The 14,062-nt window shown below is 48.9% G+C and overlaps 1 protein-coding gene across 1 annotated transcript in view; it reads right to left on the bottom strand.

The window, feature by feature from the left end:
• The window catches only part of LOC116371561 (equilibrative nucleoside transporter 4), a 31,467-nt gene that overhangs the window by 14,076 nt on the left and 3,329 nt on the right, over positions 1 to 14,062 (bottom strand). Inside the window, exons 2-7 of the mRNA XM_031820412.1 lie at positions 11,288 to 11,419; positions 9,342 to 9,455; positions 7,944 to 8,072; positions 3,188 to 3,262; positions 2,280 to 2,557; positions 408 to 531 (exon numbers count right to left, since the gene is read on the bottom strand). Of these exons, the coding sequence (XP_031676272.1) occupies positions 408 to 531; positions 2,280 to 2,557; positions 3,188 to 3,262; positions 7,944 to 8,072; positions 9,342 to 9,455; positions 11,288 to 11,419 (852 nt within the window). The remainder of the gene's footprint in view (positions 1 to 407; positions 532 to 2,279; positions 2,558 to 3,187; positions 3,263 to 7,943; positions 8,073 to 9,341; positions 9,456 to 11,287; positions 11,420 to 14,062) is intronic.

Genomic DNA, 14,062 nt, shown 5'->3' with positions numbered 1-14,062 from the left:
TCGTCTTACGTGGCAGGGCTTGCAAACTATTACAGACTACAAAGGGAAGCACAGCCACTAGCTGCTCAGCAACACGAGCCTACCAGACGAGCTAAATCACTTATATACTCGCTTCGAGGGAAGCAACACTGAGGCATGCATGAGAGCAGCAGCTGTTCCGGACGACTGTGTTATCACGCTCTCCGTAGCCGACGTGAGTAAGACCTTTAAACAGGTCAACATACACAAGGCTGCGGGGCCAGACGGATTACCAGGACGTGTACTGCGAGCATGCGCTGACCAACTGGCAAGTGTCTTCACTGACATTTTCAACATGTCCCTGATTGAGTCTGTGATGCAGACAGACAGACAGACAGACAGACAGACAGACAGACAGACAGACAGACAGGTATAGATGTGGTTGTTACCTCGTAGTCCAGGCCAGCTTCTCCGGATCTTGTCTTTAGGAACTCCAAACCGAACGTACGTCCCTCCTGTGAACTCATCTGTGACATCATCAGATGGCGACGTCGTCGCCACCACTCCGTTACCCTGAGATGAGACAAACACTTCATAGCCTCCTTGTCTCCTTGTCTCCTCTCCTCTCCTGGTTTCCTCTGGAGTGAATAATCAAGGGTCAGCCTATCACCTGAACCCCAACGTGTCAGGTCAACCAGGTCCCGTAGATATTCAGCCTATCACCTGAACCCCAACGTGTCAGGTCAACCAGGTCCCGTAGATATTCAGCCTATCACGTGTCAGGTCAACCAGGTCCCGTAGATATTCAGCCTATCACGTGTCAGGTCAACCAGGTCCTGTAGATATTCAGCCTATCACGTGTCAGGTCAAGCAGGTCCCGCAGATATTCAGGGATGATTTACAGAGGGAAATGACCGTCTATGTGTGTGTGTGTGTGTGTGTTCAGCAGGTTGACGTAACCTTGTTTCAGTAAGTAGGAGATGTAGTCACAGTGATGTATGTGGCAATATGCCGAAATTAGAGACACACCCTCTCTCTTTTCTGCTCCATTAGTTGCAGCAGGGCTCAAGGCCAAAATAACCACTCTACCTGATTATCCACCACTCTACCTGATTATCCACCACTCTACCTGATTATCCACCACTCTACCTGATTATCCCACCACTCTCCCTGATTATCCCACCACTCTACCTGATTATCCACCACTCTACCTGATTATCCCACCACTCTCCCTGATTATCCCACCACTCTACCTGATTTATCCACCACTCCCCCTGATTATCTCACCACTCTACCTGATTATCCACCACTCTACCTGATTATCCCATAGAACCACTCTACCTGATTATCCCATAGAACCACTCTACCTGATTATCCTACCACTCTACCTTATTATCCCATATAACCACTCTACCCGATTATCCCACCACTCTACCTGATTATCCACCACTCTACCTGATTATCCCATAGAACCACTCTACCTGATTATCCCATAGAACCACTCTACCTGATTATCCCATAGAACCACTCTACCTGATTATCCCATAGAACCACTCTACCTGATTATCCACCACTCTACCTGATTATCCACCACTCTACCTGATTATCCACCACTCTACCTGATTATCCACCACTCTACCTGATTATCCACCACTCTACCTGATTATCCACCACTCTACCTGATTATCCCACCACTCTACCTGATTATCCACCACTCTACCTGATTATCCACCACTCTACCTGATTATCCCATAGAACCACTCTACCTGATTATCCCATAGAACCACTCTACCTGATTATCCACCACTCTACCTGATTATCCACCACTCTACCTGATTATCCACCACTCTACTGATTATCCACCACTCTACCTGATTATCCACCACTCTACCTGATTATCCCACCACTCTACCTGATTATCCACCACTCTACCTGATTATCCACCACTCTACCTGATTATCCACCACTCTACCTGATTATCCCATAGAACCACTCTACCTGATTATCCCATAGAACCACTCTACCTGATTATCCCCTAGAACCACTCTACCTGATTATCCACCACTCTACCTGATTATCCCATAGAACCACTCTACCTGATTATCCCCTAGAACCACTCTACCTGATTATCCCATAGAACCACTCTACCTGATTATCCCATAGAACCACTCTACCTGATTATCCCCTAGAACCACTCTACCTGATTATCCCCTAGAACCACTCTACCTGATTATCCCATAGAAACACTCTACCTGATTATCCCACCACTCTACCTGATTATCCCCTAGAACCACTCTCACCCCAGGTCTAGACTGACTTACAAATCTTACTTCCTCTGTAGTGACGTCGTGGTGAACCCTGTATCCTGTCCCGCTGACCTCCGACCCGATGTCATGACCTTTCCCCAGGCTGTGACCCCGGTGGGTGGGGCCTGTGTAGTAAAGGACGAATCGTGAGCGTCGGACAATGAGGTGGAGAAGGAAGCAGAGCATCTCCATGGTGATGGACACCAGGAAGAAGATGAGTGTGTTTATCCTCTCGTTACTGATCAGGAGTTTAGTGAAGATACGACTCAGAGAGATGATTACACCTGCTGTACCTGGAGAGAGGGAGGAGTGGAGAGAGAGGATTAGTGAAGATACGACTCAGAGAGATGATTACACCTGCTGTACCTGGAGAGAGGGAGGAGAGGAGAGAGAGGAGAGGATTAGTGAAGATACGACTCAGAGAGATGATTACACCTGCTGTACCTGGAGAGCGGGAGGAGAGAGAGGAGAGAGGATTAGTGAAGATACAACTCAGAGAGATAATTACAAGCATTGTGATTGGTTGAGAAGCGTTCTAAGCCGTGCTAAACAAGTAATTTACAATGGGTAGGCCTATGACGCAAAAATGTATTGAAATAAATAAACTGTCTGTGTTATGGTTACAATATTTCCCCTTTCTGTCAAATGGTCTGGCAATAGACTACAAGTGTAGCCTATAGAATATACAGTAATATAATGAAGATGTATAGAATATACAGTAATATAATGAAGATGTATAGAATATACAGTCATATAATGAAGATGTATAGAATATACAGTAATGTAATAAAGATGTATATATACAGTAATATAATGAAGATGTATAGAATATACAGTAATATAATGAAGATGTATAGAATATACAGTCATATAATGAAGATGTATAGAATATACAGTAATATAACGAAGATGACAGCTCTTACTTTCTCCAGTCATCACCCCCTGTGTGTATCTCTTGGGCAGCATCCCCATGTAACCATAGAAACTGGACTGCTGCACTGAGGGAGGACAAATGCAAACACAAATGGCCTTTTCACACTGCATTGTTCGTAGCCCCGGGCTAAGGATTCACGCTGGTATTCTAAAGCCCTGTGGCTAAGGATTCACACTGGTATTCTAAAGCCCTATGGCTAAGGATTCACACAGGTATTCTAAAGCCCTGAGATAAGGATTCACACTGGTATTCTAAAGCCCTGTGGCTACGGATTCACACTGGTATTCTAAATCCCTGGGATAAGGATTCACACTGGTATTCTAAAGCCCTGAGATAAGGATTCACACTGGTAGTCTAAAGCCCTGGGCTACGGATTCACACTGGTATTCTAAAGCCCTGAGATAAGGATTCACACTGGTATTCTAAAGCCCCGGGCTAAGGATTCACACTGGTATTCTAAAGCCCTGGGCTAAGAATTCACACTGGTATTCTAAAGCCCTGGGATAAGGATTCACACTGGTATTCTAAAGCCCTGGGATAAGGATTCACACTGGTATTCTAAAGCCCTGGGATAAGGATTCACACTGGTATTCTAAAGCCCTGGGCTAAGAATTCACACTGGTATTCTAAAGCCCTGGGATAAGAATTCACACTGGTATTCTAAAGCCCTGAGATAAGGATTCACACTGGTATTCTAAAGCCCTGGGCTAAGAATTCACACTGGTATTCTAAAGCCCTGGGATAAGGATTCACACTGGTATTCTACAGCCCTGGGATAAGGATTCACACTGGTATTCTACAGCCCTGGGATAAGGATTCACACTGGTATTCTAAAGCTCTGGGCTAAGGATTCACACTGGTATTCTAAAGCCCTGGGATAAGGATTCACACTGGTATTATAAAGCCCTGGGCGGACAAACACACTCTCGACCAACATTCTATCTCTGCCACGGGGCCAATGATATAAGCAATAAGGCATAAAAAAAACATGATCTGCTCTTGCTAGCATTTGACAGCCTAGCATTTGATTTCCAACAGTGATGGTTTGTATAAACCTTGCTGTCTGCCTGTCAGACCGTGGAAAACAATGTTTATCACTTTTGAAAATGCCATCTCTTTCCCCCTGTACAGAGAATTCTGTGTACCGACGAGACGTAAACATTTCTGACCCAGAGGCAAAATCATGCACCAATTATTATTATAATGGATTGAAATGAAAAGTCAATAGAGAAGCTATGAAAACAGATTAAGACGGGGAGCGTTTGTGGCCCTTTTCAGATGTAAGTTTTTGTGGCTAGAGTTGGCTAGCTGAGCGAGAAGACGTTAGCTTGCATAGCAACCGTTAGCCGTAGCAACCGTTTTTGTTAGCCATAGCAACCGTTAGCCATAGCAGCCAAAGTTTTTGGCACTGATTGCGTTATTTTTTTTCCCGTCAGGTTTTTCGGGAAGGATGAAATAGTATGAATTGTCCTTATTAAAATAGAGTGAAGAACGCAGCACAGGCATATGCAAATTAAGTGAAAATGCAGCTTTTGTGATTGGCACAGTGGAAATTATATGCGTTTCCCCCCTCAGAGTCTGTGCTAATCCTGCTCTGGAGCAGGCCAACTATAAGAGCCTCCTCCACCCAGGGCTAAGAGCCTCCTTATCCCAGGGCTAAGAGCCTCTTATCCCAGGGCTAAGAGCCTCCTTCGCCCAGGGCTAAGAGCCTCCTTATTCCAGGGCAAAGAGCCTCCTTCGCCCAGGGCTAAGAGCCTCCTTATTCCAGGGCAAATAGCCTCCTTCGCCCAGGGCTAAGAGCCTCCTTCGCCCAGGGCTAAGAGCCTCCTTCGCCCAGGGCTAAGAGCCTCCTTCGCCCAGGGCTCAGAGCATCCTTCGACCAGGGCTCAGAGCATCCTTATCCAAGGGGTTAGAGCCTCCTTCGCCCAGGGCTAAGAGCCTCCTTTTCCCAGGGCTAAGAGCCTCCTTATCCCAGGGCTATAAGAGCCTCCTCCCCCAGGGCTATAAGAGCCTCCTCCCCCAGGGCTATAAGAGCCTCCTCCCCCAGGGCTATAAGAGCCTCCTCCCCCAGGGCTATAAGAGCCTCCTTCCCCCAGGGCTATAAGGGACTCCTCCCTCAGGGCTATAAGAGCCTCCTTATTCCAGGGCAAATAGCCTCCTTTGCCCAGGGCTAAGAGCCTCCTTCGCCCAGGGCTAAGAGCCTCCTTCGCCCAGGGCTAGAGCCTCCTTCGCCCAGGGCTCAGAGCATCCTTCGACCAGGGCTCAGAGCATCCTTCGCCCAGGGGTCAGAGCCTCCTTCACCCAGGGCTAAGAGCCTCCTTATCCCAGGGCTAAGAGCCTCCTTATCCAAGGGGTTAGAGCCTCCTTCGCCCAGGGCTAAGAGCCTCCTTTGCCCAGGGCTAAGAGCCTCCTTATCCCAGGGCTATAAGAGCCTCCTCCCCCAGGGCTATAAGAGCCTCCTCCCCCAGGGCTATAAGAGCCTCCTCCCCCAGGGCTATAAGAGCCTCCTCCCCCAGGGCTATAAGAGCCTCCTTCCCCCAGGGCTATAAGGGACTCCTCCCTCAGGGCTATAAGAGCCTCCTTCCCCCAGGGCTCAGAGCCTCCTCCCCCAGGGCTATAGGAGCCTCCTCCCCCAGGGCTATAGGAGCCTCCTCCCCTAGGGCTATAAGAGCCTCCTCCCCCAGGGCGCTGAGCCTCCTCCCCCAGGGCTATAAGAGCCTCCTCCCCCAGGGCTATAAGATTCTCCTCCCCCAGGGCTCAGAGCCTCCTCCCCCCCAGGGCTCAGAGCCTCCCCCCAGGGCTCAGAGCCTCCTTCGTCCAGGGCTATAAGAGCCTCCTCCCCCAGGGCTATAAGGGCCTCCTTCCCCCAGGGCTATAAGAGCCTCCTCCCCCAGGGCTCAGAGCCTCCTTCCCCCAGGGCTATAAGAGCCTCCTTCGCCCAGGGCTATAAGAGACTCCTTCGCCCAGGGCTATAAAAGCCTCCTCCCCCAGGGGTCAGAGCCTCCTTATCCCAGGGCTATAAGAGCCTCCTCCCCCAGGGCAATAAGAGCCTCCTTCCCCCAGGGCTATAAGAGCCTCCTCCCCCAGGGCTATAAGAGCCTCCTCCCCCAGGGCTATAAGAGCCTCCTTCGCCCAGGGCTATAAGAGCCTCCTTCGCCCAGGGCTATAAAAGCCTCCTCCCCCAGGGGTCAGAGCCTCCTTATCCCAGGGCTATAAGAGCCTCCTCCCCCAGGGCTATAAGAGCCTCCTCCCCCAGGGCTATAAGAGCCTCCTTCACCCAGGGCTATAAGAGCCTCCTTCACCCAGGGCTATAAGAGCCTCCTTCACCCAGGGCTATAAGAGCCTCCTTTACCCAGGGCTATAAGAGCCTCCTTTACCCAGGGCTATAAGAGCCTCCTTTACCCAGGGCTATAAGAGCCTCCTTCGCCCAGGGCTCAGAGCCTCCTTCCCCCAGGGCTATAAGAGCCTCCTTCACCCAGGGCTATAAGAGCCTCCTTCACCCATGGCTATAAGAGCCTCCTTCACCCAGGGCTATAAGAGCCTCCTTCACCCAGGGCTATAAGAGCCTCCTTCCCCCAGGGCTATAAGAGCCTCCTTCGCCCAGGGCTATAAGAGCCTCCTTCGCCCAGGGCTCAGAGCCTCCTTCGCCCAGGGCTCAGAGCCTCCTCCCCCAGGGCTATAAGAGCCTCCTCCCCCAGGGCTATAAGATTCTCCTCCCCCAGGGCTCAGAGCCTCCCCCCAGGGCTCAGAGCCTCCTTCGCCCAGGGCTATAAGAGCCTCCTCCCCCAGGGCTATAAGGGCCTCCTTCCCCAGGGCTATAAGAGCCTCCTCCCCCAGGGCTCAGAGCCTCCTTCCCCCAGGGCTATAAGAGCCTCCTTCGCCCAGGGCTATAAGAGCCTCCTTCGCCCAGGGCTATAAAAGCCTCTTCACCCAGGGCTATAAGAGCCTCCTTCACCCAGGGCTATAAGAGCCTCCTTCACCCAGGGCTATAAGAGCCTCCTTCACCCAGGGCTATAAGAGCCTCCTTCACCCAGGGCTATAAGAGCCTCCTTCGCCCAGGGCTCAGAGCCTCCTTCCCCCAGGGCTATAAGAGCCTCCTTCACCCAGGGCTATAAGAGCCTCCTTCACCCAGGGCTATAAGAGCCTCCTTCACCCAGGGCTATAAGAGCCTCCTTCGCCCAGGGCTCAGAGCCTCCTTCACTCAGGGCTATAAGAGCCTCCTTTGCCCAGGGGCCAGAGCCTCCTCCCCCAGGGCTATAAGAGACTCCTTAGCTAAGGTGCAGTGTGAGACAGAGAGCAGGGAGTTAAATAACCAGGATGTCACATGTACCACTCAGTTGACTAAACTAAGGTTAAATAATCGGTAGTCACTAGAACTGAATACCTTATTATCATATCATAAAATACATTGTCAATTAAAATATTTCCAGAGAGGGGAAGGCAACAGACAGGGGATGAGTGTTTGGGTGTTTGGGTGGTACCTGTACATCCGAAGGCAACGGACAGGGGAAGGGAAGGGTGGTACCTGTACATCCGAAGGCATAGGACAGGGGAAGGGAAGGGTGGTACCTGTACATCCGAAGGCATAGGACAGGGGAAGGGAAGGGTGGTACCTGTACATCCGAAGGCATAGGACAGGGGAAGGGAAGGGTGGTACCTGTACATCCGAAGGCATAGGATTGGGGAAGGGAAGGGTGGTACCTGTACATCCGAAGGCAACGGACAGGGGAAGGGAAGGGTGGTACCTGTACATCCGAAGGCGACCACCCCAACAGAGAAGAGGTTGACGATGTAAGCCTGTCTGGTGGTGAAGGATTCCAACCACACATCAAACACGCTGACGAACACCAGCGGACTCAGAGCAAACAGGTAACCTGGTGGGGGAGGAGGGTTGGTTTACTGTGTGGTAATAACAGGTAACCTGGTGGGAGGGTTGGTTTACTGTGTGGTAATAACAGGTAACCTGGTGGGGGAGGAGGGTTGGTTTACTGTGTGGTAATAACAGGTAACCTGGTGGGAGGGTTGGTTTACTGTGTGGTAATAACAGGTAACCTGGTGGGAGGGTTGGTTTACTGTGTGGTAATAACAGGTAACCTGGTGGGGGAGGAGGGTTGGTTTACTGTGTGGTAATAACAGGTAACCTGGTGAGAGGGTTGGTTTACTGTGTGGTAATAACAGGTAACCTGGTGGGGGAGGAGGAGGGTTGGTTTACTGTGCGGTAATATCAGGTTACCTGGTGGGGGGAGGAGGGTTGGTTTACTGTGTGGTAATAACAGGTAACCTGGTGGGGGAGGAGGGTTGGTTTACTGTGTGGTAATAACAGGTAACCTGGCGGGGGAAGAGGAGGGTTGGTTTACTGTGTGGTAATAACAGGTAACCTGGTGGGGGAGGAGGGTTGGTTTACTGTGTGGTAATAACAGGTAACCTGGCGGGGGGAAGAGGAGGGTTGGCTCACTGTGTGGTAATAACAGGTAACCTGGTGGGGGAGGAGGGTTGGTTTACTGTGTGGTAATAACAGGTAACCTGGTGGGGGAGGAGGGTTGGTTTACTGTGTGGTAATAACAGGTAACCTGGTGGGGGAGGAGGGTTGGTTTACTGTGTGGTAATAACAGGTAACCTGGTGGGGGAGGAGGGTTGGTTTACTGTGTGGTAATAACAGGTAACCTGGCGGGGGGAAGAGGAGGGTTGGCTCACTGTGTGGTAATAACAGGTAACCTGGTGGGGGAGGAGGGTTGGTTTACTGTGTGGTAATAACAGGTAACCTGGTGGGGGAAGAGGAGGGTTGGCTCACTGTGTGGTAATAACAGGTAACCTGGTGGGGGAGGAGGGTTGGTTTACTGTATGGTAATAACCGGTAACCTGGTGGGGGAGGAGGGTTGGTTTACTTTGTGGTAATAACAGGTAACTCACCCACGGTGATTTGTGTTTAGACTGATCCTCTCCTGTGTGTGTGTGTGTGTGTGTGTGTGTGTGTGTGTGTGTGTGTGTGTGTGTGTGTGTGTGTGTGTGTGAATCACCCACGGTGATTCGTGTGTGTAGACTGATCCTCTCCTGTGTGTGTGTGTGTGTGTGTTAACTCACCCACGGTGATCCGTGTGTGTAGACTGATCCTCTCCTGTGTGTGTGTGTTTGTGTTAACTCACCCACGGTGATTCGTGTGTGTAGACTGATTCTCTCCACCAGGATGTTGTTTAGTATGACTGCGACCAGAGCCACCACGATATACACCAGACTCATATCAAACACTATGGAGGATCCTACACACACACACACACACACACACACACACACACACACACACACACACACACACACACACACACACACACACACACACAGAGAAAGTGGGAGAAAAGCACATTACAGCATTATAACACTGGGGTCAGCATTATAACACTGGGGTCGTCTGGTGGTCCAGACTGCTGTCTCTACAACAGCATTATAACACTGGGGTCGTCTGGTGGTCCAGACTGCCGTCTCTACAACAGCATTATAACACTGGGGTCGTCTGGTGGTCCAGACTGCCGTCTCTACAACAGCATTATAACACTGGGGTCGTCTGGTGGTCCAGACTGCCGTCTCTACAACAGCATTATAACACTGGGGTCGTCTGGTGGTCCAGACTGCCGTCTCTACAACAGCATTATAACACTGGGGTCGTCTGGTGGTCCAGACTGCGGTCTCTACAACAGCATTATAACACTGGGGTCGTCTGGTGGTCCAGACTGCCGTCTCTACAACAGCATTATAACACTGGGGTCGTCTGGTGGTCCAGACTGCCGTCTCTACAACAGCATTATAACACTGGGGTCGTCTGGTGGTCCAGACTGCCGTCTCTACAACAGCATTATAACACTGGGGTCGTCTGGTGGTCCAGACTGCCGTCTCTACAACAGCATTATAACACTGGGGTCGTCTGGTGCTCCAGACTGCTGTCTCTACAACAGCATTATAACACTGGGGTCGTCTGGTGCTCCAGACTGCTGTCTCTACAACAGCATTATAACACTGGGGTCGTCTGGTGGTCCAGACTGCTGTCTCTACAACAGCATTATAACACTGGGGTCGTCTGGTAGTCCAGACTGCCGTCTCTACAACAGCATTATAACACTGGGGTCGTCTGGTGGTCCAGACTGCCGTCTCTACAACAGCATTATAACACTGGGGTCGTCTGGTGGTCCAGACTGCCGTCTCTACAACAGCATTATAACACTGGGGTCGTCTGGTGGTCCAGACTGCCGTCTCTACAACAGCATTATAACACTGGGGTCGTCTGGTGGTCCAGACTGCTGTCTCTACAACAGCATTATAACACTGGGGTCGTCTGGTAGTCCAGACTGCTGTCTCCACAACAGCATTATAACACTGGGGTCGTCTGGTGCTCCAGACTGCCGTCTCTACAACAGCATTATAACACTGGGGTCGTCTGGTGGTCCAGACTGCCGTCTCTACAACAGCATTATAACACTGGGGTCGTCTGGTGGTCCAGACTGCCGTCTCTACAACAGCATTATAACACTGGGGTCGTCTGGTGGTCCAGACTGCCGTCTCTACAACAGCATTATAACACTGGGGTCGTCTGGTGGTCCAGACTGCTGTCTCTACAACAGCATTATAACACTGGGGTCGTCTGGTGCTCCAGACTGCTGTCTCCACAACAGCATTATAACACTGGGGTCGTCTGGTGGTCCAGACTGCGGTCTCTACAACAGCATTATAACACTGGGGTCGTCTGGTGCTCCAGACTGCTGTCTCTACAACAGCATTATAACACTGGTGTCGTCTGGTGGTCCAGACTGCTGTCTCTACAACAGCATTATAACACTGGGGTCGTCTGGTGGTCCAGACTGCTGTCTCTACAACAGCATTATAACACTGGGGTCGTCTGGTGGTCCAGACTGCTGTCTCTACAACAGCATTATAACACTGGGGTCGTCTCTCTCTGTGTGTGTGTGTCTGTGTGTCTGTGTGTGTGTGTGTCTGTGTGTGTGTCTGTGTGTGTGTGTGTGTGTGTGTGTGTGTCTGTGTGTGTGTGTGTGTGTGTCTGTGTGTGTGTGTGTCTGTGTCTGTGTCTGTGTCTGTGTGTTACCCTGGAACTTGTGGTGAAGGTAATCCACGTCGGTGATGAAGCTGTTGTAGGGAAGCAGGAAGCCCACGCCAGCCAATAGCATCGCAAAGTAGATACCATGGTAACGGTCATCAGGGACTGGCTCCTCAAAGGCTGGCGGAGAGAGAGGAAGAGGGGGGAGAGAGAGAGGGGGAGAGATACAGAGAGAGAGTGAGAGAGAGGGGGAGAGAGAGAGGGGGAGAGATACAGAGAGAGAGAGGGGGAGAGAGAGAGGGGGAGAGGAAGAGGGGGAGAGAGAGAGGGGGAGAGAGGAAGAGGGGGGAGAGAGAGAGGGGAGAGAGAGAGAGGGAGAGAGAGAGAGGGAGAGAGAGAGAGGGGGAGAGAGAGAGAGGGGGAGAGAGAGGGGGAGAGAGAGGAAGAGGGGGGAGAGAGAGAGAGGGAGAGATACAGAGAGATAGTGAGAGAGGGGGGGGAGAGGAAGAGGGGGAGAGAGAGAGGGGGAGAGAGTAAGAGGGGGAGAGAGGAAGAGGGGGGAGAGAGGAAGAGGGGGAGAGAGGAAGAGGGGGAAGAGAGGAAGAGGGGGGAGAGAGGAAGAGGGGGAGAGAGAGAGGGGGAGAGATACAGAGAGAGTGAGAGAGGGGGGGAGAGAGAGAGGGGGAGAGATACAGAGAGAGAGTGAGAGAGGGGGAGAGAGAGAGGGGGAGAGATACAGAGAGAGAGAGTGAGAGGGGGGAGAGAGAGAGGGGGAGAGATACAGAGAGAGAGTGAGAGAGAGGGGGAGAGAGAGAGGGAGAGAGAGAGGGGGAGAGATACAGAGAGAGAGTGAGAGAGAGAGAGAGGGAGAGAGAGATGTTATCGAAGGAGCAGGGAAATGATTGTGTTTCTAGCTCCAACAGTAATATATAATGCTTGTGTTTCTAGCTCCAACAGTAATATATAATGCTTGTGTTTCTAGCTCCAACAGTAATATATAATGATTGTGTTTCTAGCTCCAACAGTACAGTAATATATAATGCTTGTGTTTCTAGCTCCAACAGTAATATATAATGCTTGTGTTTCTAGCTCCAACAGTAATATATAATGCTTGTGTTTCTAGCTCCAACAGTACAGTAATATCTAATGCTTGTGTTTCTAGCTCCAACAGTACAGTAATATCTAATGATTGTGTTTCTAGCTCCAACAGTAATATATAATGCTTGTGTTTCTAGCTCCAACAGTACAGTAATATATAATGCTTGTGTTTCTAGCTCAACAGTAATATCTAATGCTTGTGTTTCTAGCTCCAACAGTACAGTAATATATAATGCTTGTGTTTCTAGCTCCAACAGTCAGTAATATATAATGCTTGTGTTTCTAGCTCCAACAGTAATATCTAATGCTTGTGTTTCTAGCTCCAACAGTAATATATAATGCTTGTGTTTCTAGCTCCAACAGTAATATCTAATGCTTGTGTTCCTAGCTCCAACAGTAATATCTAATGCTTGTGTTTCTAGCTCCAACAGTAATATATAATGCTTGTGTTTCTAGCTCCAACAGTAATATATAATGCTTGTGTTTCTAGCTCCAACAGTAATATCTAATGCTTGTGTTTCTAGCTCCAACAGTACAGTAATATATAATGCTTGTGTTCCTAGCTCCAACAGTAATATCTAATGCTTGTGTTCCTAGCTCCAACAGTAATATCTAATGCTTGTGTTTCTAGCTCCAACAGTACAGTAATATCTAATGCTTGTGTTTCTAGCTCCAACAGTACAGTAATATCTAATGCTTGTGTTTCTAGCTCCAACAGTTCAGTAATATCTAATGCTTGTGTTTCTAGCGCCAACAGTACAGTAATATATAATGATTGTGTTTCTAGCTCCAACAGTAATATCTAATGCTTGTGTTTCTAGCTCCAACAGTAATATATAATGATTGTGTTTCTAGCTCCAACAGTAATATCTAATGCTTGTGTTTCTAGCTCCAACAGTAATATATAATGCTTGTGTTTCTAGCTCCAACAGTAATATATAATGCTTGTGTTTCTAGCTCCAACAGTACAGTAATATATAATGATTGTGTTTCTAGCTCCAACAGTACAGTAATATATAATGCTTGTGTTTCTAGCTCCAACAGTACAGTAATATATAATGATTGTGTTTCTAGCTCCAACAGTACAGTAATATCTAATGCTTGTGTTTCTAGCTCCAACAGTAATATCTAATGCTTGTGTTTCTAGCTCCAACAGTAATATCTAATGCTTGTGTTTCTAGCTCCAACAGTAATATCTAATGCTTGTGTTCCTAGCTCCAACAGTAATATCTAATGCTTGTGTTTCTAGCTCCAACAGTAATATCTAATGCTTGTGTTTCTAGCTCCAACAGTAATATATAATGCTTGTGTTTCTAGCTCCAACAGTAATATCTAATGCTTGTGTTTCTAGCTCCAACAGTAATATCTAATGCTTGTGTTTCTAGCTCCAACAGTAATATATAATGCTTGTGTTTCTAGCTCCAACAGTAATATCTAATGCTTGTGTTCCTAGCTCCAACAGTAATATCTAATGCTTGTGTTTCTAGCTCCAACAGTACAGTAATATATAATGCTTGTGTTTCTAGCTCCAACAGTAATATCTAATGCTTGTGTTCCTAGCTCCAACAGTAATATCTAATGCTTGTGTTCCTAGCTCCAACAGTAATATCTAATGCTTGTGTTTCTAGCTCCAACAGTAATATATAATGCTTGTGTTTCTAGCTCCAACAGTAATATATAATGCTTGTGTTCCTAGCTCCAACAGTAATATCTAATGCTTGTGTT

The sequence above is a fragment of the Oncorhynchus kisutch genome, unplaced genomic scaffold (genome assembly GCF_002021735.2).
Source record: "Oncorhynchus kisutch isolate 150728-3 unplaced genomic scaffold, Okis_V2 scaffold3378, whole genome shotgun sequence".
NCBI classification, from domain to species: Eukaryota; Metazoa; Chordata; class Actinopteri; order Salmoniformes; family Salmonidae; genus Oncorhynchus; species Oncorhynchus kisutch.
This window is presented reverse-complemented; position numbering and strand designations above follow the sequence as displayed.